The sequence below is a fragment of the Hibiscus syriacus genome, unplaced genomic scaffold (assembly GCF_006381635.1).
Source record: "Hibiscus syriacus cultivar Baekdansim isolate YM2019G1 unplaced genomic scaffold, ASM638163v2 tig00002840_pilon, whole genome shotgun sequence".
Lineage (NCBI taxonomy): Eukaryota > Viridiplantae > Streptophyta > Magnoliopsida > Malvales > Malvaceae > Hibiscus > Hibiscus syriacus.
In genome coordinates this window covers 7,305,705-7,330,885 of record NW_024061947.1, presented here as the reverse complement: position 1 = coordinate 7,330,885, position 25,181 = coordinate 7,305,705, and the positions used below count along the sequence as shown (strand labels likewise).

The 25,181-nt window shown below is 35.3% G+C and overlaps 1 protein-coding gene across 1 annotated transcript; it reads left to right on the top strand.

Moving 5' to 3' along the window:
- The first annotated feature begins 22,871 nt into the window (after nucleotides 1–22,871).
- Nucleotides 22,872–24,752, top strand: LOC120156049 (serine/threonine-protein kinase-like protein At1g28390). Its single transcript, XM_039167464.1, has one exon. It carries the CDS (start codon nucleotides 23,110–23,112, stop codon nucleotides 24,589–24,591), a length of 1,482 nt encoding a protein of 493 aa, XP_039023395.1. The 5' UTR covers nucleotides 22,872–23,109; the 3' UTR covers nucleotides 24,592–24,752.
- Nucleotides 24,753–25,181: the final 429 nt, after the last annotated feature.

The following is a 25,181-nucleotide window of genomic DNA, read 5'->3' as shown; positions in this document are numbered from 1 at the left end:
ATGATCGAGATGACCGAAATCGATGAAGAATGACGCGCGACCTAAGTTTATATGATGAACTTCAAACGGCTCCCCGCGGCTAACGGCGACGGTTAACAACGATCAATCATGGGGGATTTTGGTCGGACGTCGACGCTTCGACTTATGAGGGCGATGACTCCCACTAATAAGCGGTGGCCGAGGAAAGACGATGGGCAACCAATTGAGTTCCTCCATTACACGTGGTGAATGACAGTTGACTCGGATGAATTAGGGTAGGGATCGAGTCGCCAGACTACGCTGGTTTCGATGGTGGTGTTGGGGCACATCGACAATGGCTGGACCGGGGTGGATCGAGGAAGGCTGACGATTGGGGTTAGGGGAAAATATTGGGATTTTGGGTTGGTTCACGCTGGGGGAGTTCTAAGATTTTGGTTTTTTTTTGGGTATATCCCAAGCCAAAACAATTAAAATGTACTATTATTATTATCATTAACAGAGACCTAGGCTAGATGGCTAAGGCATGGGTGACCATCCTCTAGGTCACAGATTCAAACTTCCCTAACCACATATTTTCCATTTTAAAATTTTCTCTACAACCTTAAAATGGGAAAATTAAGGACTAAGTCCCTGAACTTCCTAAACATACGACATTAACCAAAAAAATTTCAAAACTGTCTATTTTGGTCCCTTAATTAAATTAAATAAAATTTAAATTAAATTTGGGGTGCGACATAATAGGTTCATAAACATGCTGAAAAACATCAAATATTGAAATCTACCATGAACATGCTTTTATGCTTCATATCTCATGCTAGCTAACAACACACACCTAGTGATCTATAGGTGCTAGAGATGAGTTATAAGTGTGTTACCTAGTCTCCTAAGATGCCAAAAACTCTTTCAACTCAACCAAGTGTTAGCTTTTGCTTTCCCATGTTCTTGGAGCTTTCTCCAACTTCTTTTACTAGGAAAAGAATCAAATACAAGAGTTATTAACTTGTTTAGAAGTTTAGAAAAAGGATTTAGAACGTTTCTTGAGGCTTAAATCTCTCAAAAACAAGTTGGTTACACTTAGGTTACTAAGCCCCCACTAAACCCCTTTTAAGGGCTACCATGGCCAAAACTTGATTTTGTGGTCTCAAAAGTAAGCTCTAAAGATATTCGTTTCGATTCTTACCTTTGCAAGACCGGACTAGAGATGAGGACCAACAAAGCTTTCTCATTCACTGAAGCTACTAGGGGAGAGGAAATGAAGTTTGAAGAAAGTAGAAATTGACAAAGAAGTGGGAAGAAAAAAAAAGAAGTCACCCATGTGACCTCATGACAATTAAAGGTTTCAACATTTCATAACAAAAATGGATAAATTCCTCTCTTGGTCCTTCAAGCTTTGGCCACAATAAAAACACCCTTTTTATCATTTATTAGGCCCAAACTAACCTTCATTTGGACCAAGCTCCTCTATAAAGCTAGGGAACTTATCCAAAACACTATTAGATTAATCCGAAACTAATAACCTGAGATTTGAGGCATTATATTCATATTTATTTCTTAAAATTTTATAAATCTATATCTTACTAAAATTTTAAAATTTTATGTTTTTAACTTAAAATTATGTTGTTATCCTTAATTATGTTTATTATTAAAAGGGTAAACTACACACATGATCACTAATGTTTAAGTAAGTTTTCGTCGTCTCCACTGGAGTTTCAAAAGTAACAAATTGGTCACTAATGTTATCGATTTGTAACAATTTGATCACTCGACGTTAACTGCCATTAACGTGAATAACGGAAAGCTGAGATGGACCGGTAATTGCTTACCTGGCCAGTTGGCGGGTCATCTCTGCAACTTTAAATAAACCCAAAATAAGTCACCATAACCCTCAGCTCAATCGTCCCTCCACCTTCTGTGACAGACTTTCTTTTTCCCCCTCATGCCTCTGCGAACGCCTCTTTGTTATCTATTCCTCTCACTAGACCAAAGATTGACTGTAAAACACACAAACTTCTGTCCACCATGTTATCCATTCCCCTTTGTTCTACCTCACACACTCTTACATTGTCACATTTCCTTTATATGAGAGAGCTAAAGAGAAGGGCTGTCAAGTGATTATTCTCTATTAATTTTCTCAAGTTTTTCATCTCTGTTTATAAATGGAAAACAAAAACCAAATTTCCCTTCACATTGTTAAGCAGAAACGGTGAAAAAATTCATTTTTAAGCCTTGTTCCCCTCTCTTTTGTGAAGTAGAAAGCAAAGGTGGCTCAAATCTCACCCAAGCTGTTAATTCCAAAAATCATTTCAAGTGTGTCAAGACGACATCATGGACCCATCCAAACTTGTTTACATAGGTATCGTCATCATTCTCGTCAAGCTCTTCTAAAAAAATCTGTTTATGATCCACGTTCATGCACGTAGCTGAGCTTAGTGCTCTTCCATGATTCTGACTGAAATTTGCTGCTCTTGGAGATAAAGTTTGGAAAGCTTCGATCAATTGTATTTACTTCAAGGTTTGCATATTCATTTGAAAAAGAAGAGAAACCGGAGGAACGTTACAGATACGAGCCCATCACTGCTTTAATCATCACGAGGATGATGACTGAAATTTCCCTTCGGTTTTGAATATTCAAGTGTCGCTCATGCTCTTTATGGAGCATGGTTACGTGGGTATCGTCACCATCCTCGTCAAGTTTTTCTGGAAAAAATGGGAGGAACGATACGAGCCCATCCAAGACGATGATGAACTCGACAACTCAAATTATCCGTTGTCTAGGTCCAAATCCCAATGTTCAATGAAAAAAAGGTCGGTCTCTCACCATCTTCCCCTCCAACGTTCTTTCTGCTTTTTTGGGTTATTTCTGATGATGATGATGATGTACTTGTTTGAATCGAAACAAGTTTACAAAATCTCGACTGGAACGGCCTATGGATTTTCAGAGTAGGCTCATCATCGGGTGCTCGATGATTCGACCAATCCTACAATCAAGGTAAACTACTCCCCAACAGATCACCATTGTTTTAGATTGAAATGCATTAAACATAGTTGGATTCTTGAAAGCAAATACTAGTGGAGCAAGAGTGCCAAATATGGGTGAGCAAAGGGATAAGCTTAACGTGAAACACTATGAATATGTGGCCATTATTGATGTGATTTCAGACCTGACCCTGATTTTCTCCAATGGAGAATACTGTCTTTGGTTCATAACCTCGACATTGCTAGGCTCGAGAACAATGAGGCGCTCACAGAGGCATGGGGAAAATGGCATTGAACTGCTCTTGAGTGTGGCTGTCACAGAAGTTGGAGAGAGGATGGCTTCACTTTGGGTTTTTATTTAAAGTTGAAGAGACAACCAGTCAACAGGCTAGATAAGCAATTAACGGTCGATCTCGGCATTCCGTTACTCACGTTAACGGCTGGTTAATCTTGAGAGACCAATTTATTACAAATCGATACCGTTAGTGATTAATTTGTTACTTTTTAAACTTAAATGGAAAAAACAAAAACTTGTTTAAAAATTAGTGAACATTTGTATAGTTTACCCTTATTAAAATGGGAGCTTAGCGGAATGAAATTGGGCCAATAAGGAACCCTAACCCCGTATTCCTAAAGCTGAACCATATCACTTCAACTCATTTGGTTGGTAGACGTACGATTTCAGCATCATGGTTCATGCATGTCCAAAATCATTATATTTTGTAAAGTAGTTTAGTTCCAAAATAACGAGACGTTTATAAATAACCTTTTGTCACATTTTAAATCAAGAAACAATCAAATAAGTTTATGAACAAAGCTGTACGATTATTAAATTTTTATTTGAGAAATTATAATTTTGCTTTTGAAAATTTATAGTTAAATACGTATTTTATTTAAAATAACACCCTAATCAAACTTTTATATAAATAAAGAATGCTATGATGATGATATAGAAATTTTATGTAGATTATTAATATGTTGACGTGATGACAATCTATGGGTTGATTTTTTTTTTTTAATATCAACATTCAAGAAACTTGAAGAAAATTATTTAAAAAAAAGAAACCTGAAAAAATATATAATTATACAAATTATAACAATTCTACAAAATTCTGTAAAAAATGTTTTAAAAATTATAAAATTAAATTATAGGTATTCTTGCTGTAATATTAAATAGTTATAATTATTTTTTGTATAATCATTATTATTTGATCTATTGATCAACTAATTAAAATAAAGTAATGTAGAGATCATTACGAGAGTAATTCTCTCAACCAAAACTGCTTCATCCATAATATTAGTATTTGAATTTTAGGAGTTGTTTAAGGTAACTAACATTTCATTTTGTTAGACTAATTCTTTATAAAACTTCTTTAAAATCTCTAGTACGATAAGACAATTAGATCATTAAATAATATTCCTTATTTAAATCCACAAACATCACCCACAAAATAAACTTTCGAAATATCTAATTTAAATTAGACAACTAATAGATCGAATCTAAGTGGTTATTAAAAAGTACAAATAGTTAAAATTATAACAAGAACACCCATACTTTTATTTTATACTATATTAAAATTTATTATGGGTATTTTATTTTTTTTATAATTTGTTATAATTCTATTTTTTATTATTTTAATCACCAATTAAAAGTTGTTACATCAGTTCATATTAAACTTTCTTTGTGTCATTCCATTTTTCATATTATTTTAACCACCAATAAATAAAATCATTATGAGAAGTGTCATTCCATTTTTTCTTTGTGTGCACTCTAGTATTCTAACTTTTATCCTTATACTTCTACTATTAAACTTTCTTTTTCAACACTTCATATTTAAGTTTTGAATCAGATAATATTCTATTCAAATTAATTTATTTTTATCAAATTTATATTCAAAGGCTCACGTTAATTATATAAAAATATTTCTCTATTGGTTTTTTTTTATAAATTTAGGGTATATATAAGGTAGTATTTATTCAAAGACCTCAATGAACGCTTATACCCCTTGCATATGTGGTATTCTAACCTAAAACTTAAAGGAATAATATTAAATATTTTAACCACTAAGGTGGTTTGGTTAATGAGATATAAAGAAAATACTAAGGGGGCGTTTGGATGGGGGAATGTGGGATTTCCCCGGGAATGGAATCCACATTCCTCCGTTTGGTTTGGCCGGAAATGTCATTCCCGATAATGTTTTATTACCAATAGTGGATTTTTTGGGGTATATTACCGGGAATGTCATTACCTCCTTTCCCTTAGGTATTATAACATTACCGGCGTTTTGGACTAAAATGCCCTTAAATTTTTATTTTCAAAAATATCATTATTATATCATTGAATAATAAAAATTCTACGAATGTTAAATTACAAATTTATCCTTAAATTATTTTAGATTTACAAAAAAAATCTATAATTAAAATTTTATATAAAGTTCAGGGGTTAAAATAAATTTTTACCCTTTCATTAAACCTTTTTTATATTTTTAATTTTGTAAAAAATTATATAAATATTATGAATTTAATTTTTTAAAGAAAATATATAAATATTTTACAACTTGTAATATTATACAAATATATAATAAGGACAATTTGATCAAATATACATTCCAATAATCTTTTATTCCTTTAACCAAACACGGTAATCTTACATTCATGCTAAACCAACCAAACACAAAATACAACATTCTCAGTAATTCTATTCCCTGGTAATCTTTTATTCCCACTGGTAATCTTACATTCCGTGAACCAAACGCACCCTAAGGGTATTACAAGTTTAGATGAAGCTAGAAGTGAGGGGAAAACATAGGGATAGACCGAGGAGGGCGGGTGGGGGCAGTTGGCCCTATGAAATTTTAAAATATTTATATATTTTAAATTTTTTATGTATTTATTATTAAAAATATGTTTTCATCCTTTGAAAATTTTGTAAATTAAAATTCGCCCCAATGTAAAATCCTACGTCCCGTTCCTAAGTGAATGGTTTGGAAAAGGCGTGCACATGGAAAGTTGTCATAAGGCATGCGTATGATGGTAGGAAGATGTATTTCATAAAGGGGACTGAAACTCTAAATTCGTAATAATGAATGGACCATGGCACATGCTTATTTATCAAATCATTAACATTCTTTTTCAACACCTGCCGAAAATATTGTTATGATGATGGACTTTACCAACTTGTTTTAATATTTTGTCATTTTTTCATCATATTTACATTTTTAAATCACGACACAATCAGATACACAATCGTGTAAATTCATTGACATTTTCACCCTTCAACTCAATTGTTTAATTAATGCCTTTCGACTTTATGCTTCGTAATTTTATATTATTATTATTCCCCATAATTTTTAAGATGATTATTTTGTAGATTGAATATGGAGTTTTTCTAAATCCTACAAGTGAGATTAATAAATTATCATATGCTATACATTAACATTTTTAATTATTAGTAATGTATTAAATTATAATCGTATTCTCATTTACGATATGCTTACTGAAAAATAAAAAAATAAAAAAGGTGGGGGACAGGAAAGTAGAAACCAAATATCTTCTACGCAAACCAAAAGTCAAAACAAAACTGCGAATCCAAAGAAGAAATCGGATTCAATTTTGACAAAAACCGACCGCCAAGGTGGATAATTTTTTTTAGGATAAAATATATTTATATAATCTAGTGATGACAGAATGACCTGAACTCGACGGAAAAATTTGAAATCCGATCAAGTTTGGATCGGGTCGGGGATCAGAGATTTTTTCGGGTCGGGTTCGGAGATGGGACAAGGTATCCCCGTCCCGCCCCGATTATATATATATATATATAATTTTTTATATTTTTTATATTAATTATATATATAATATTTTCGGGTTCGGATTTGAGTATAATATTTTGGGTTGGGAACGGGATAAAAAAATCCCCGACGGGACGCCCCGATAAAAAACCCGACAGAGATCGGGTCGGGGTCGGGGATGGGGATGCATTTCGGGTTCGGGGACGGGGCGAGCAAAACCCGCCCCGTTGCCATTCCTAATATAATCGGTAGAAGGGGTAATCTTCACCCACATGGATGTAGATGGTTGAAGTTTCATTCTCGGAGCTCAAATGGGGATGGAGAAGGGGATTGCTATATCCGAACAGTGGGGATAATCGAATCGTACTCGTGTGAATAATCGTGGGATCTCCGAAAAATATTTGTAGGAATCCCTAATATTTTACAAAAATTTAAAAATATATTTATAATCATTTACCTATATACCCTTAATATATATTTTAATAAAAAATATATATGATAAGATTGTGAGATTACGTTTTTACCACTGTTACATCTCAAAGGAACTAAAATTAAAGTTTAGATCTTTTTCTCATTTAATATACATTGATATGTTGAGATTTAAAATGGTTAAGATTGTATATATACATTGGGTGTTAGATGAATATTGACGTTTGAAACTTTCATATTATAGATGGAGACCAATTTGAGACAATGTTATATATCTTACAAGTTTTCGATATTGCATTGATTTCAAAATTATTTATTTATTTTTTGGAATGGGGATTAATCAAAACATGCAAGAATCTGTAAAGGATAGGTATGGGGACAAAAAAAATCCGAAACATATAATAGGGATTCCCCTAGATCGTACCCGCAAATGTTATGGACGAATTGGATAATACAAAACCATCTCTGCCCCGCCCCGTTGCTACCCCTAATTACCATTCAATAAAAAATAACACAACTAATATTTCGAAGGATTACTATAATTCAAGTTAATAAATTGTCTCGTACATTCAATCTTATATTCCTAAGAAGCACTACTAAAAATAAAATTAAAAATAATAATTATAACACTGTGAATCAAAATGATAATAACATCTCATATAAATTATTATTATCATTATTAAAATTAAAATTAAAAATGATAAATAAAAACACATTAAATGATTTTAATGATAAAATAGAGTATTACACTACCTAAGTGTTTTGAGTTTAATTAGATAGTTGGTAAGATGTGTGTTTATTGTTAACTGACAAATTTTAAAAATATATTATTATATTATAATCATCTTAGACTAATAAAAAATAAAAACGTTATTTTAATAATATGACATAAATATAACCTTTAAAATCTGTAATAACTTGATATATTTTATCTTTAAATAACAAAAATATTTCTTTAATTTTCTTAAAATTAATTCGAAATTTCAAATTTATTTGATTCGAGATAGTGCAATGAAGTCAAAAAGTTCCTTTACGAAGCTTTCACATTTGAAAATTTCAATCGATCTTACTTGGTTAAAGTTAAACTACTCCCTGTGAATATTTTTATGCATCGGCTAACGTTACTTTTGATTACCCATGTCACTAAATTTTATTTATTTTAATTAATTTAAAATAATTATAAATTTTATTTATTTTAATTAGTTTAAAATGATTATAAGATAATATATGTCTTAAAAAATTTAACCTAATAACGACATATATGACTTAAAGGAACAACTATTCAAACTTAAATATTTTAAGAAGAATAAAATTCTCATTTTATCAATAAAATAATTTAGTGAATTTATAAAATTTATTTTTAAAAATTTAAAAATTAATTTTATTTTTAAGTTTAATCCAATTAATTAATTCAGATAATTAATTCAGATGAAGATTTCATCGTTGCACCAACTATATATTTTATGTCTTATGATTGAATCCTTCTAGAGTTCTGAAATTAATAATAATATTGGATCCTCATCACGTACCACTACTGGTATATATATTAATTAAATAATTTAATAAAGTCACATATCGTGTATATTTAGTTGAATTTATATGCATTGTATAATTTAATGTTTGCACATTACCTCCATCAATATTCAAAGTTATTTCACATGGCTTTCATGTCTAAATAAAAAAACAACCGGGCAGTTTTAAAAAATTATTCCTTTTATGGCAGCGGTGGCACTACCTTTTCATTTTTATTTATGGTTTATCGTATTTACTATAAAATTACTTTTGACCCTTTCTCTAGTAAATGGTATCATAACTATCAATATTTTTTTGACTCTCGGTGCATGTCTTTTATTGGTCTTCTTCTAGATTTTTTTTAATTTTCCCTGAATACATAGTTGTTACTTTCTTGATGCATGATTCCTCTATTCGTTTATACAAGACAGTTTGTTGGTTATTGTATCTATGTGACTAATGGGATTATTGTTAAGGGAATACCGTATTTTCCGTTGGTCATTTTGGTTATTCTTTAAGTTTCTCTCCTCCATGTTTAATGCTTGGAGTTGTTGGTGTGCTCAATTTTTGTACGTCGTTACTTCACTTGTTAATAGTTTTTGTTTATTGACTATCTCTAAACAATCATTATTATATTTTATTTTCGATAGTCTCGATTGTATTTGTTCATTTTATTATTGATACTATATTTGTTGATAAGATTTTTGATAAATGAAATATCATGGTTATTTAAAAAAAATTATATCACATGGCCGGTATATATATATATATATATATATATATATATATATATATATATATATATATATATATATATATATTGCGAATTGCATTTTTTTATTAACTCGGTCTTTGGTTTATTGTCAGACTTCTTTTTAGTTAATTAAAATGATGATTCATCAACTTACTGGAATTCATTACTAATAAAAATATATATAAAACACGGGTGAAGAATCAATTTATATATGATATTATATTTTTATTCAACGTTGATTATGCATATAGTCAAAGAAAACGAGTTAATTTGATTTAAAAATATCATAATTTGTTAATTATTTTATCTATGTATTTTTTGGACTAATATTATTTATGGAGTTAAAAAATATTATATGGTCAATATTTTAATTAATTTATAATTTAAATTCGCTAAACGATATCAATAGTAAAAGATAATGTTATTTTTTAAATGTTTCAGAATCAAGCAGTTATATACATATGCAAGATATGTGTGTATTTATTGTCAATTGACTAAAAAGATCTTAATATATACAATCTTCTAATCATCTCAAACCAATAAAAGATATAATATATCATTTCAATAAATTAAAATAATCTAATTCACATGTAATATATAATATGCATAAAAACAAAATGAAAATAAAATAAAATTTAAATACTAATACATGTATACGAATAATAGTAAACGTATTCCAACTGTTTTTCGGCTTGTATTATGGTATTTTAAAAATGAAAAAGAATACATAATATTATAAACTACTTTTTTATTTACAATAATGATAATAGGCTTAATACAAAAATAAGGGGTTGTTTATTTATTTCAGAATGATTAAACGTTGAATGATTCAAATGCTGAATGATTGAGGCTCTGTATGAATTAGCTCTGAATGTGACATGATGTTTGATAATGATTCTGAATCATTCAGAATGTATTTCTGTGCTGAATCATTCAGCACTGTTTTGCTGAATCAGTCAACATTGAATCATTCAGATGTGCGAAACAAATGCGTTTAATGCTAAATGGTTCAGTATTCAGCGCTGAATGGTTCCATTAAGAGGCAAACAAATAGCCTCTGAGTGTTAAAAGTATCAAATTATGTCTCGAAAAACGATTTAACACCTAAAGATTTTTTTGTTAAAAATAAATGTATAATATTTCTAAGGTTACACTTTTAGGTGTCCGACATTAACCGTCGTTAAAAATTGCCGTTAAGTGACACGTGTCACGTTATGGTAATTTTGAGAATTTATTTTAAAAAATAAAATATACTTTTATTAAAAATAAATATTTTTAAAAAAAAATTTAAAAAAATCTCCGATCACCCTTCTCCCTTCCCCAATGCAATCGCACCTCATGTTGGTGGTGTACACCGCCACCACCAACACCTTCGTCAGCGTCTCGTGACCCCAACTCCAAACAACAATCACCCAAATCGATCGTTATCCATCACTGTCGCAACCGTCTTTCGGTTGGGCCTTGGAATTGGGCTTCGACTAGAATTGATTGGGTTAGAGTCGCCACCGATCATTTTAAAATGATATTTAGGTAGATCGGACACCATCTTACCTGATCTGCATTTTACCAGAAATGTGTCGGGCTCGGGAGTCGGTTACGGTCAAGGAAGGATTAGCACCCTTGCACCGCCCTTTCGGTACCAATTAATTTAACGACTGTCTTAGTTGCGAAAAATTAAAATTAAAATTAAAATTTGAAATTCAATTCGAATTAATTACCTTTGATCGATTAAAAAAAATTCCCCTAAAAAGTCAAAAAATATTAGATAAGAAATAATAAATAATACTAAATAAATTAAAGAAAAAAATTAATATTTTAAAAGTAATAAAATGAACGGAAAAAAAACCTGTGAAAAGAAAAAAATGTTAGTGAAAATAAAATAATAATTAAATAATAATATTAGATCAATTCATAAAAATAAATTAGGGGTTAGATTGAATTCAGAGTAAAGTTTATAGACTGAAAGTTAAAATCTATAAAAGTTGAAATCTATAAAAGTTGAAATCTATAAACATTAGTGGCTTTGGGTGTAGTTTACCCAGGAAAATCCACAAAACCCAAATCTGTGCATCCCCATTCATTTTACGCGTGAGTGCTTCTGCCTTCTCCTTTCCTTAGCTTGTGTGAGTTGCACGAGACATGAACAACAGGTGGTCCCAGATCCGGCAAGCAAGTCATCCCCATCATCAGCGTTGGTGATCGGTTCTCCCGAGCACTCTGCGTACGAGCCCCTCGAAACAATGGTTCCTTACCTCCACGCATGTAGTAAATTCGGATCCTTTGAAACCTCTGGCCATCACGATGGGGATCTCATCGAACCCTTACCACGGTTGTTGAGGTCTCATCGTTGGGAGAAGAGAATGGAGTGGTCGCTTTGGGGTCGATGAGGTTTGGGAGATAAAAGGTCGAGGGAAGCCCGAGGAGTTGAAAGAGAGAATGAGACATCGTTGGTGAGGGTACCCGTGAAAGCACTGATGGTAGCGCCCTCAGCGGCGCTAGTGGTGGCAACCACGGCAGCCTCGACGGGTAAGGAAACTGGCTGCAACTGTCTAAGTGGGTTTTGTCGTGGCATCACAACCATTCCTTGCTCCCCTCCTCCCCCCTTTTTTTCCACCTCCATTCTTGTCCATTTATAGCGAAGAAAACATATTTCCGTACGATTTTAGAACTCTAATGGGATTGAATGACTTGTTGGTTGTTGTTGGTTTGTTGGTCTCGTGAGCTCTCCTTGCGCCGGAAGGTTCGGGGTTGGTGGCGTGAAAAGCGAGGTTGGCTGGGATAGAGAAAATACAGCGAAAATTTAGTGTCTACAGCTGCCCCTCTTTGTCCTTTGTCGTGGAACGAAAAATAGGCAAAGATAAAAGGACACAAAATTTCGTTTGGTGGAGTTGAAGAATAACTCCCTGTCGAATTGAGTTGCGGATAACTCCTCCGTCGTGAAGTTGAGTCCACCTTGAAATGATACGAAATTGAAGTCGTAGTTCGAGATTTGAATCGGGATGCGGCTTCTTGTTGCCCAATTGTAGTCAACTTTGGTCTTCTCCTCGATTTAAAGTCCTTGGTTCAAGAATTCGACTGGAAAAATAATTCTTTGACTCCACCATGTGGTTGATAGGCCCTCGAGCTGAATGAAACCGAACTCACAAGGTCTTCGTTAACAGATAGCTTCTCTCGACTTAAGCTATGCTGTCGGAAAGCATTTTTTGTCACCAAGGCGCAATGAACCCAAGTCTTCTCCTTGACTTGATTGCAGCCGGACAGTAGTGTGATTGTGGTGTCATCGAGCTGAATGGAATCGAACTCGACTAATTTGTTGGCAGATAACCCTTCTCGATTTAAGCTATTCTGCAAATGATGTGCCTTGGAGCTGAGCGTAGTCGAACTCAAAGGTCTTTTGTTGGCAGACAACCCTTCTAGACTTAAGTTGTGCTGCAAATGATATGCCCCTGAAGCTGAGTGTAATCGAACTTAAGGGTCTTTGGCAGATAGCCCTTCTCGACTTAAGCTATGCTGCAAATGATGTGCTTTGGAGCTGAGCGTAGCCGAACTCGAAGGTCTTTGTTGACAGATAATCCTTCTTTGAGTTTGATATCCTTCGTCGCAAGGTTGAAATCCAATCTAAAGATGGATGATGCTTGTGTGCACGATTCCCTTCGCCGTGAAATTGAAACCGCGGGTGGCCCCTTCGTCGTGAAGTTGAGCCTGGAATTGGATATCCTTCGTTGTGAAGTTGAAATCCAAGTAAGTAGCATTGTTCCGAGTCCAATATCCTCCGTCGTGAAGTTGAAATTGGCTCTAGAATCGGGAAATTGTTTGTTGACAACCATCCGTCCCTTCGCTGTGAAGTTGAACTTGTGTTGTCTCGAGTCCAATATCCTTCGCTGTGAACTTGAAATTGACTCTGAATGAAATTTTGTTGACAATCAGCCGCCCCTTCGTCGTGAAGTTGAGCTTGTGTTGTCTTGGGTCCAAGATCCTTCGCTGAGAAGTTGAAACTTGGCTCTGAAATTGGGAAGTTGTTTATTGACAACCAGCGGTCCCTTCGTCGTGAAGTTGAACTTGCGTTGTCTTGAGTCCAATATCCTTCGCTGTGAAGTTGAAATTGGCTCTGAAATTGGGAAATTGTTTATTGACAATCAGCGGTCCCTTCGTCGTGAAGTTGAACTTGCGTTGTCTGGAGTCCAATATCCTTCGCTGTGAAGTTGAAATTGAGAAGTTGTTTGTTGACAACCAGCGGTCCCTTCGTCGTGAAGTTGAACTTGCGTTGTCTGGAGTCCAATATCCTTCGCTGTGAAGTTGAAATTGGCTCTGAAATTGAGAAATTGTTTGTTGACAACCAGCGGTCCCTTCGTCGTGAAGTTGAACTTGCGTTGTCTGGAGTCCAATATCCTTCGCTGTGAAGTTAAAATTGGCTCTGAAATTGGGAAGTTGTTTTTTGACAACCAGCGGTCCCTTCGTCGTGAAGTTGAACTTGCGTTGTCTTGAGTCCAATATCCTTCGCTGTGAAGTTGAAATTGGCTCTGAAATTGGGAAATTGTTTATTGACAACCAGCGGTCCCTTCGTCGTGAAGTTGAACTTGCGTTGTCTGGAGTCCAATATCCTTCGATGTGAAGTTGAAATTGGCTCTGAAATTGGGAAATTATTTGTTGACAGCCAGCGGCCCCTTCGTTGTGAAGTTGAACTTGTGTTGTCTGGAGTCCAATATCCTTCGCTGTGAAGTTAAAATTGGCTCTGAAATTGGGAAGTTGTTTTTTGACAACCAGCGGTCCCTTCGTCGTGAAGTTGAACTTGCGTTGTCTTGAGTCCAATATCCTTCGCTGTGAAGTTGAAATTGACTCTGAAATTGGGAAATTGTTTATTGACAACCAGCGGTCCCTTCGTCGTGAAGTTGAACTTGCATTGTCTGGAGTCCAATATCCTTCGATGTGAAGTTGAAATTGGCTCTGAAATTGGGAAATTGTTTGTTGACAGCCAGCGGCCCCTTCGTTGTGAAGTTGAACTTGTGCTGTCTTAAACTGGGAAATTTTGTTGACAACCAGCGGCCCCTTCGTTGTGAAGTTGAACTTGTGTTGTCTGATACTGGGAAATTTTTGTCGACAACCAGCGGCCCCTTCGTCGTGAAGTTGAACTTGTGTTGTCTGAAACTGGGAAATTTTGTTGACAACCAGCGGCCCCTTCGTTGTGAAGTTGAACTTGTGTTGTCTGAAACTGGGAAACTTTGTTGACAACCAACGATCCCTTCGTTGTGAAGTTGAACTTGTGCTGTCTCGAGTCTAATATCCTTTGTCGTGAAGTTGAAATTCACTCTCGAGCAAATTGTGTTGTTTCGAGAGAAACTTTCAATCTATCGAGTTGGTCGAAGTGTAGCTTCTTGCTGCTGAGTTAAGCAACCAACATGAATCTTTAAAGGTGCTTTTGAATCGAGTATCCTTCGTCTTGAAGTCGAAACTTGACTCTAAAAGCTGCAAAAAAATATGTATGTGGAAAATGATAAATATGATGCTCTAAAATGTATGCATAAGATGCATGTAAAATGAATTGGTTATATTTTATCTCCTGAAAAAGGTCTAATAATTTACATTAGGATGTTGAATCCCCAAATGATGCCCCAATATCAAAAAATACCCCAATATTTGATGTTGAATCTTCAAAGATGCCCCAAATGTTCCTCATTTCTTGCTTCAGCATTGATTCTGAGCATGAGTTTTGTGTCTAAGAGTCACATGTCATTTACCAAGATCCACTCTAGAGAGACTGTCTTGTTTGAAAAAAAAATGTTTTTCTTTCTCTTTTATTTTCAAAGTTATCACTTAAAAGAGTTTTGAAAGATGTTTGATCCAAAGTTTTTGAAAATATTGTCACTTTCACGGTTTTACAATTAAGACGAATCATAAAACTAGAGTTCATCAGATATCAAAGAATTAATTACAACGTTAATCCTTCAATAAATTATAGCTATTTGACAAGTGCCAAGATCAAAGCTATCTTTGGGAAATGGTTAAGTAAGGAAAGGATAGAAAAGTCTCAGGTTATTGTGTTTGGTCAAAGGTTTGGCATTTGATGCTCAAAGGTTTGGTATTTGATGCTCAAAGGATTGATGGGGTAGCTTGCATGCTTCTCTGCTGGAAGTGTTCTCTGACTCCCAACCTTCATGGTCACACTCGGATTGTGCGATGCCTTGTCAAGGAATTTGCGTGATCGCCTCAATTTGCACAATTTTTATATTCGAGCCGCCTTTTCAGGTTTTCAACTCGAATCCTCCTTTGGTTTCAAGACGTTATTCAGAATTTACGTCTTGAACCCCCCTTTGTTATTTTTCTTTTCCATGCATTAATTACATTGTTTTTTGCAAACAAAGATTAATCCTGATGGGCGGGATGAAATCTGAAGATAGTCTCTTCTGTTTAAAAATCCATGTATGATTAGAAGGGACTTTTAAAGCCCGTAATGTAGGCCAGGGTTCATGGTTATGAAAGAAAAGGATAAATAGGCCCAAACAAGTGTTTCAGGGTATTGAACCAAGGATCAATTCATTCTGATGCCTTCAATCATGTCCTGCTCAAAATGTCTCTCTCTTGATGCTCTATGATCTTCGAGTGAAGTGATTCAGTGATTCGGGAATGTTTGTGCTTGATCAATCTCATAATTTGAAGCTTGATGCGCCATTTGTCTTTAGGGAATCTTTGCATGTGCTTTTTTGTCCCTTTTTCTTTTTGATTTTTGTTCTTTCTTTTTTGTTTTCTTCTTTTTTGCTTCTTTTCTTTTTTTGATTTTTGCCCTATTTGTTCTGATTGAATCTTCGCACTTGGCATTTAGTTCACCTTTTGGTATCTCATCTGAATCAATGTCTTCGCTCATGTGAGCATATTTCTTCCACCTTGCCCCCCAGTGTGGAGGGTGATCCTTGGTTAGGGTTGAATCAGAAGAAAAACACTATAGGCTCAAAAGGGGACACAAGGGATATATTTTTCTCCTGTTGTGAAGGGATAAAGAAAAAAAACCGCTCATCATCTCATACATGTAAGTCTTCACAGAAGAGGTATCCCCAGGGGGATAAATTTTCAGGATTAATTTTATTCACATGAAAACAGTGTAATTAATGCGTGACAGAATTATTTCGAATGATTTTTTTGCTCCCCTGATGTCTCAATGTTCAGGCTATCTGTGAAATGCCCCAATTTAGAAGAATGCTTCTGTTTAAATGAACAACTCAATGCCTTGGGTTTTAATGGTAAAAAAAGGTCAACTTTGAGTCTAAAAAGACAGTGGTGTGATCTTATTGACTCAAGGAAAGGTATGGGTGTAAAAGGTAATGTTCAAAAATTCAAAGGGAGATAATGTCAAAATTTTGTCTTTTGGTAATGATCATAAGTTATTTTGGGTAAAGAATTAAGGTATTTTGTTTTGGGGTTTAAGACAAGATAAGAAAGGTCTAATCTTGCCATATGTCAAAAATCTATAATCCTTGAAGAATTAAAAGAATCCTTAATTCATTTAATATTCGAAGAACTAAAGATTAAAATTTGTTCAATTGCTCCACCTTAGAAAGTAGCATAAATTCAATCCTTTAAAAGATTAAGCGAAAGATCAAAGACGTGTTCAAACAAAACAATCTTCTAGGTGCAAATGGTATATGCAATGCCCCCTTCTTCGGTTGTCTGTGCCCCTGAATCCATCAGGTTTTGGATCTTGCGCTTCAGCGCCTTATAGTTCTCAGAGGAATGTTTGGAGCATCCTATGTGGCAACTGCAAACAATTTCAACATCGTAGCCCTCAGGATATGTGGACTCTTTTCTCAGATCATCCTGGCAAGCTTAGTCATATAACCAACTGATTCAACTCCCACTGTACTGATTTCAGTTTTTTCTTTAATTGTTTCAATCATGCTTCCATGTGGTGTCATGGGGTTAAAACCACTTCATCGAATCTTCCATGAAGAAATTTCATGCTTGTGAAAATGCTTAAAAACGTAGATGAAGATGCAAAAATGCAAAAAATGCAAAATGCAAGAATGCATGAAATGTTCAAGGCATTGATCCGAAAACATGTCTGTTATTATGAATAATCCTTATTAGGGACAAAAATGTTTTATCTTTTAAGTGACAAAAATATCCTGACAGCTTCTGACATGTTGACTAGTCTTCTGCCTTCGTCTATCACCAGTTAAAAACCCTGTCGAACCGTTCTGGCTCCTTTGGCTAAAATGTGCAAGTGACAAGCTGTTTGCCTCGAAGGACTGATCTCCGACTTTCACTCTCTGCCGAGCTTGTTTCTAACAAAAATGCCATTAAAGCCCTCAATCCGAAGCTTATCGACTTGTTTCTGGAATCCATCTTGTCCTTGTAGTTTTCGAAAGGAATCTCCGGATCAGTAACTTTTTCCTCATCTTTCTTTGCAAAATTTGGCAGTCAGTTCTTCAAAGATAGACTTTCATTGCTTAATGTAGACCCGGTTCATCCCGAGTCCTTTATAATGCACCAGAGCGATATATTCTTCAATTGTGGGCACCACATAGTCGCCTTGTAGATTGTCCTCTCCATTTTCATCTCTTGTATTACAATACCTTTGTCCATTAATGCAGATTATTCATGTTTAACAAACACATTTTTTGTGGATCAACACCTTCTTTTAAATGATGCAAGTGATGAAAATTAAATAAAAGAAAACAAAAAATGACAAGAGTTAGTGAGGTAAAAATAATAATCATGAAAAATAAAATCCTACCCCACATGATATCTACCCAAACATGCTTAGCATTCCTACCCGAACATGATTTCTATCCCGCCTGCTAATTTCAAACAAATCCTAACCGCATATTTGTCTAGTTCGCATACTTTGAACAGAAAGTAAAGCAGGAAATAAAATCAAAGCAGCCTAGGGTTTGGAATGAGGTTTTGGGGTGGGCTCTAATTCTCCATAGTCTCCCGGTTTAGGTTCTAAAAAATGGTACTCGAGTTCTCCTTGCCGGTGCCCCCTTGGGCTTGCCAGACCCTTAGTCCTAAACCCATCACAGGCTTGTGTGGACTAAGTTAAACTCGAGAGGACACATTCCCTTATGCCTGCACGGTGAATAAATTCACACGAAGACATAAGGTATATGAATCCCGAAGGCTACTTGCTAGGCATATGCGGTGAAAAAATTCACAGAATGCGTCGCTTTCACCCCCACTTAAAACGGGTTCGGAGCTCGGGTTTAGAGCTTAGAGATGACAATTTTGAAAAAATCTGAAATCATTAACAACGTCAGTACAACTATTTATTTGAAAAATAATCAAAGATAAATAATTGGAATCGAATAAATAAATTAAAATTAAAATTTACCATTTTCGCATAAAAAGACAACCGAAACTTAATTTCGGCCTGACTCACTTACCTGTCCCCAGCGGAGTCGCCAAGCTGTCGCAACCGTCTTTCGGTTGGGCCTTGGAATTGGGCTTCGACTAGAATTGATTGGGTTAGAGTCGCCACTGATCATTTTAAAATGATATTTAGGTAGATCGGACACCATCTTACCTGATCTGCATTTTACCAGAAATGTGTCGGGCTCGGGAGTCGGTTACGGTCAAGGAAGGATTAGCACCCTTGCATCGTCCTTTCGGTACCAATTAATTTAACGACTGTCTTAGTTGCGAAAAATTAAAATTAAAATTAAAATTTGAAATTCAATTCGAATTAATTACCTTTGATCGATTAAAAAAATTCCCCTAAAAAGTCAAAAAATATTAGATAAGAAATAATAAATAAATACTAAATAAATTAAAGAAAAAAATTAATATTTTAAAAGTAATAAAATGAACGGAAAAAAAACCTGTGAAAAGAAAAAAATGTTAGTGAAAATAAAATAATAATTAAATAATAATATTAGATCAAATCATAAAAATAAATTAGGGGTTAGATTGAATTCAGAGTAAAGTTTATAGACTGAAAGTTAAAATCTATAAAAGTTGAAATCTATAAAAGTTGAAATCTATAAACATTAGTGGCTTTGGGTGTAGTTTACCCAGGAAAATCCACAAAACCCAAATCTGTGCATCCCCATTCATTTTACGCGTGAGTGCTTCTGCCTTCTCCTTTCCTTAGCTTGTGTGAGTTGCACGAGACATGAACAACAGGTGGTCCCAGATCCGGCAAGCAAGCCATCCCCATCATCAGCGTTGGTGATCGGTTCTCCCGAGCACTCTGCGTACGAGCCCCTCGAAACAATGGTTCCTTACCTCCACGCATGTAGCAAATTCAGATCCTCTGAAACCTCTGGCCATCACGATGGGGATCTCATCGAACCCTTACCACGGTTGTTGAGGTCTCATCGTTGGGAGAAGAGAATGGAGTGGTCGCTTTGGGGTCGATGAGGTTTGGGAGATAAAAGGTCGAGGGAAGCCCAAGGAGTTGAAAGAGAGAAGGAGACATCGTTGGTGAGGGTACCCGTGAAAGCACTGATGGTAGCGCCCTGAGCGGCACTAGTGGTGGCAACCACGGCAGCCTCGACGGGTAAGGAAACTGTCTGCAACTGTCTAAGTGGGTTTTGTCGTGGCATCACAACCATTCCTTGCTCCCCTCCAGCTGTCGCAACCGTCTTTCGGTTGGGCCTTGGAATTGGGCTTCGACTAGAATTGATTAGGTTAGAGTCGCCACCGATCATTTTAAAATGATATTTAGGTAGATCGGACACCATCTTACCTGATCTGCATTTTACCAGAAATGTGTCGGGCTCGGGAGTCGGTTACGGTCAAGGAAGGATTAGCACCCTTGCACCGCCCTTTCGGTACCAATTAATTTAACGACTGTCTTAGTTGCGAAAAATTAAAATTTAAATTAAAATTTGAAATTCAATTCGAATTAATTACCTTTGATCGATTAAAAAAAATTCCCCTAAAAAGTCAAAAAATATTAGATAAGAAATAATAAATAAATACTAAATAAATTAAAGAAAAAAATTAATATTTTAAAAGTAATAAAATGAACGGAAAAAAAACCTGTGAAAAGAAAAAAATGTTAGTGAAAATAAAATAATAATTAAATAATAATATTAGATCAAATCATAAAAATAAATTAGGGGTTAGATTGAATTCAGAGTAAAGTTTATAGACTGAAAGTTAAAATCTATAAAAGTTGAAATCTATAAAAGTTGAAATCTATAAACATTAGTGGCTTTGGGTGTAGTTTACCCAGGAAAATCCACAAAACCCAAATCTGTGCATCCCCATTCATTTTACGCGTGAGTGCTTCTGCCTTCTCCTTTCCTTAGCTTGTGTGAGTTGCACGAGACATGAACAACAGGTGGTCCCAGATCCGGCAAGCAAGCCATCCCCATCATCAGCGTTGGTGATCGGTTCTCCCGAGCACTCTGCGTACGAGCCCCTCGAAACAATAGTTCCTTACCTCCACGCATGTAGCAAATTCGGATCCTCTGAAACCTCTGGCCATCACGATGGGGATCTCATCGAACCCTTACCACGGTTGTTGAGGTCTCATCGTTGGGAGAAGAGAATGGAGTGGTCGCTTTGGGGTCGATGAGGTTTGGGAGATAAAAGGTCGAGGGAAGCCCGAGGAGTTGAAAGAGAGAAGGAGACATCGTTGGTGAGGGTACCCGTGAAAGCACTGATGGTAGCGCCCTGAGCGACGCTAGTGGTGGCAACCACGGCAGCCTCGACGGGTAAGGAAACTGTCTGCAGCTGTCTAAGTGGGTTTTGTCGTGGCATCACAACCATTCCTTGCTCCCATCCTCCCCCCCTTTTTTTCCACCTCCATTCTTGTCCATTTATAGCGAAGAAAACATATTTCCGTGCGATTTTAGAACTCTAATGGGATTGAATGACTTGTTGGTTGTTGTTGGTTTGTTGGTCTCGTGAGCTCTCCTTGCGCCGGAAGGTTTGGGGTTGGTGGCGTGAAAAGCGAGGTTGGCTGGGATAGAGAAAATACAGCGAAAATTTAGTGTCTACAATCACAAAACAATAAAAAATCATTCGTTGCCCATCACCGTCGAACCCTTCTCTGACAAACCGTGACTGTCATTGTTTCCACTTATGAGAGCGTCGTCTCACGCCGAAAAGAATCCAATCATCCTCTCGTCTAGTAGCGTTGTCGTTTGCCATAGAAGACGTCGTCGGAGCTTTAGTGAAAACACAACCAAAGTTGTTTTGTAATTTTAGAAACCTTTGGGTTTTTTATAAATAAATTAAGTTTTTTTTATTTTATTTTAAATGATAATATTTTTATTTTAAAAAATCAGAAAATTAAAAAAATATAACAATAAACATTTAAAAGTATAGTATAAAAATATTAAACACTTATTTTAAATACTAAAATATTTTTAAGATATAATTTGAACACTTATTTTTTTTATTACGTGACCATAAGCGTAAAGTAATTGCTGTATGCACGTACGCTAGCAGAAAACGTTAGAATGAGCAGTCGTTTCAATCACCAGATGTCGATGATTATTATTGGCCTTTAGAATAACGACAGTCAAAGGGACATTAAATCAACCCTTCCCAAAGACAATAAACAACCCCTTGCCTTCAAATGTTACTTTTTTCGGCTTCATTGGAATTTAAACATTTTTTTATAATCACAATTATTTTATTCTTTAACTTGATTATTAAATCCAATAATATATAGGTTTATTATAAAATAATTTAAATTTTAAACTTATACAATTAACTTTGTTTAGAAATTTATTTTGTTTTGTTTAGTTAAATTAATTAATAATTAATAAATATTTAAAATTTAATTTCATCATTATTTTAAATAATGTTATCATCATCACCACTTTTTATATTAATAAAGTATAAGGTAAACTACGTGTTTAGTATCTAAATTATTAGTTTTGATATATTTTAGTACTTAAACTTTCTATTTTTTAAAAATCATACATAAATTTTAATATTTGTTTCATTTTAGTATACTCATTCAAAATTTAATGTTATGTTTTGAATTTTCTTTTTTGAAAGTTTAGGTATTAAAACAGATCAAAATTGATAGTTTATGTATTAAATGTGTTAAATTTTTAATGTGATACTCAAATTAAATAAAAACTAAATCTTAGATATGATTTAAAAAAAACTGAAAAATTAAATTTTAAAACAAATTAAAATTGATAGTTTATGTAGTAAATATATAATTTACCCTAAATTATGTTCATTTGAATGAACTATTTACTCTAGAAAAGAGCTCTTTAAACCTTTAAATACTGTCGGATAAGATGCGGATTATCATCCAAATTTATGACCATAATAACCTTGAAACCAAAAACAAACTCTTTGAGCATTTCTTTTTAACATAACGACAAAATGAATTATTAAAAAAGTAAAGTAAAGTAAAAATTATACTTTTTTTAATATATAGAAATAATACATATGGACCCTACTTTAAACCTTTCCCCGATAAATTGCTCCAAAGTGTTCCACGCACTGACTGTGCAGGGCAGAAACAATAACAAATTACATTTTTCAAAAATTTCAAACTTTCACGTCTACGAAGCTGTGCAAATCGGTCCACATATTAACACCCTTTAGGCCTTTAGACTTCCCATCCCCTTCCTTCTTCTCCATTAATGGCGTTTTCCATTTTCGTTCTGTTTTATCGCCATACGACGCCGCTTTCATGTTCTCTCCCGGTACCCACCTGAAAAAACCTAACTTTTTTTTTTGTTCCTCTTCCGTTTGGAGATGGGCCGCCTCTCTTGCAATGCAGTGTCAGCCATTGCGGTTTGTGATCCCTACAACTGGAATTATTATCGTAGAAAAAAATCCAACAAAAAGGAACCCGGAAACACCACCAACAACGTTGAAATCAGACGGTTTCGTTACACCGATCTCCTTTCAGCCACCGACGACTTCTCTTCCGACAACTTCCTCGGCAGAGGCAGTCACGGTTCCGTCTACAGAGCTGTCCTAGACAACGGAAAGTTAATCGCCGCCGTTAAAAGAACGAAAGCTAACTGTAACAGTCCAGCGGACAACGAGATTGAGATTCTCTCACGGGTTTATCATCCCCATCTCGTTAATCTCATCGGTTACACTTCCGATACCTTTTGCGGGAATAAACTAATCGTCTTCGAATATATGCCCAACGGTTCTTTATATGATCTTTTGCACTCCTCCTCCGTTAGAACGCCGGGTTGGTCCAGGCGTGTTCGGTTCGCTTTGCAGGTTGCGAAAGCGGTTCAAGCTTTACACTCGGCTAATCCGCCGGTGATCCACAGGGATATAAAATCGTCGAATGTTTTGATTGACCGAAACTGGAGCGCGCGATTGGGTGATTTCGGGCTTGCATTGAGGGGACACGTGGAGGATGTACGGGTTAATTGCACGCCACCGGCGGGGACGTTAGGGTATCTCGACCCGGGTTATTTGGCACCGAGTGACGTCAGCACTAAGAGTGACGTGTTCAGTTACGGCATTTTGCTATTGGAGATAATTAGCGGGAGATATGCCATTGACTTGAATTATAGCCCCCCGTCGATTGTTGACTGGGCCGTCCCTCTGATCAAGGCAGGAGATTTCGCCGCAATTTGCGACGGCCGTATCGGGCAGCCGGGGGATAAGGAGGTGATAAGAAGTTTGGCGGTATTGGCGGCTAGGTGCGTCAGGTCCACAGCGGATAAACGCCCCGGGATGTCGGAGGTGATTGAATGTTTGAAGCAGGTGAGGAAGAGAAATCACGTGGGTCCTGTTTGGAGTAACTTAAGGCAGCGCGTCAAACGCGTGGATAAACAGTCGGTGAAGAACCAAGTGTTTGAAGGTAGGGAGGAGGCGGCAAGGAGTTCGAGGTACGGAAGTAAGAGAAATAGCCGAAAAGTATCCAGTGTGGATCACAACAGCAGCGAAGCAATTGATGATCGCACGGTGGGATATGGATCGAGATCGACTGGTTCGTTCGCGGAGGTGGCGATGATGATGACGAAGAAGGGACAAAAAGATGTGGATGAAGGCGACGTGGTATGGGTGAGAAAAGCGACAGGAATGAAGGTGGAGCTGAGCAAGTCGAGGTCCATGGGAGTTGTACTAACGAATGAGAACAGCAGGAAGCACGTAGTGGGAACGGGGAAACGAAGGAACTCTAATGAATTCGACATCTCGAAGTTGGTAATGAGCTTGGATATGGATGAAGGCAAGATGGCAGAAAAGCCCTTGGTTGGTTCTGGTTGATGTTTAAGGTTGGATGATAGATTCTTGATTTGCAGAAGACAGTAAACAATAGGAACTGCACAAGGGTATGTTTTATTTCCAAATTGTTGAGTTTTGTGTTCAACTGAAACCTGGAATCCATCAACTTACAGCATCCTATCTCCTGGTTGAAGATTTCAAATTATTTGTTTTGCATTTCTCAAATTTGTACTTTATAATTATTCGTTTCCGTTGAATCCTATTTTACTAATGCCTAGTTGTTTCTATTTCTGTTCTGCTAGCACTAAGCTTTATCACCAATAACGTATGCTAAAAGACTTGGTCCCATACGCTCCAGATCAATAAGCGTGTTTAATTAAAAAATATAGTGTTCTTTTATCCATTTTAGGTATTTATATTTTTTAGTCAAATTAAATGCTTAATAAATTTTATTTATTACTATTTTAAGATCAATTTTAAAATATATATTAAAACATTTATCAATCACTTCAAACATGGATGTGGCATATCTATAAATTTATAATTTTTGTTTCTAAAGAACTCGAAATTATTAATCTTTCAAAGGTAAATTTCTCCATTTTAATATAGATACCTAAAATGAATAATAAATA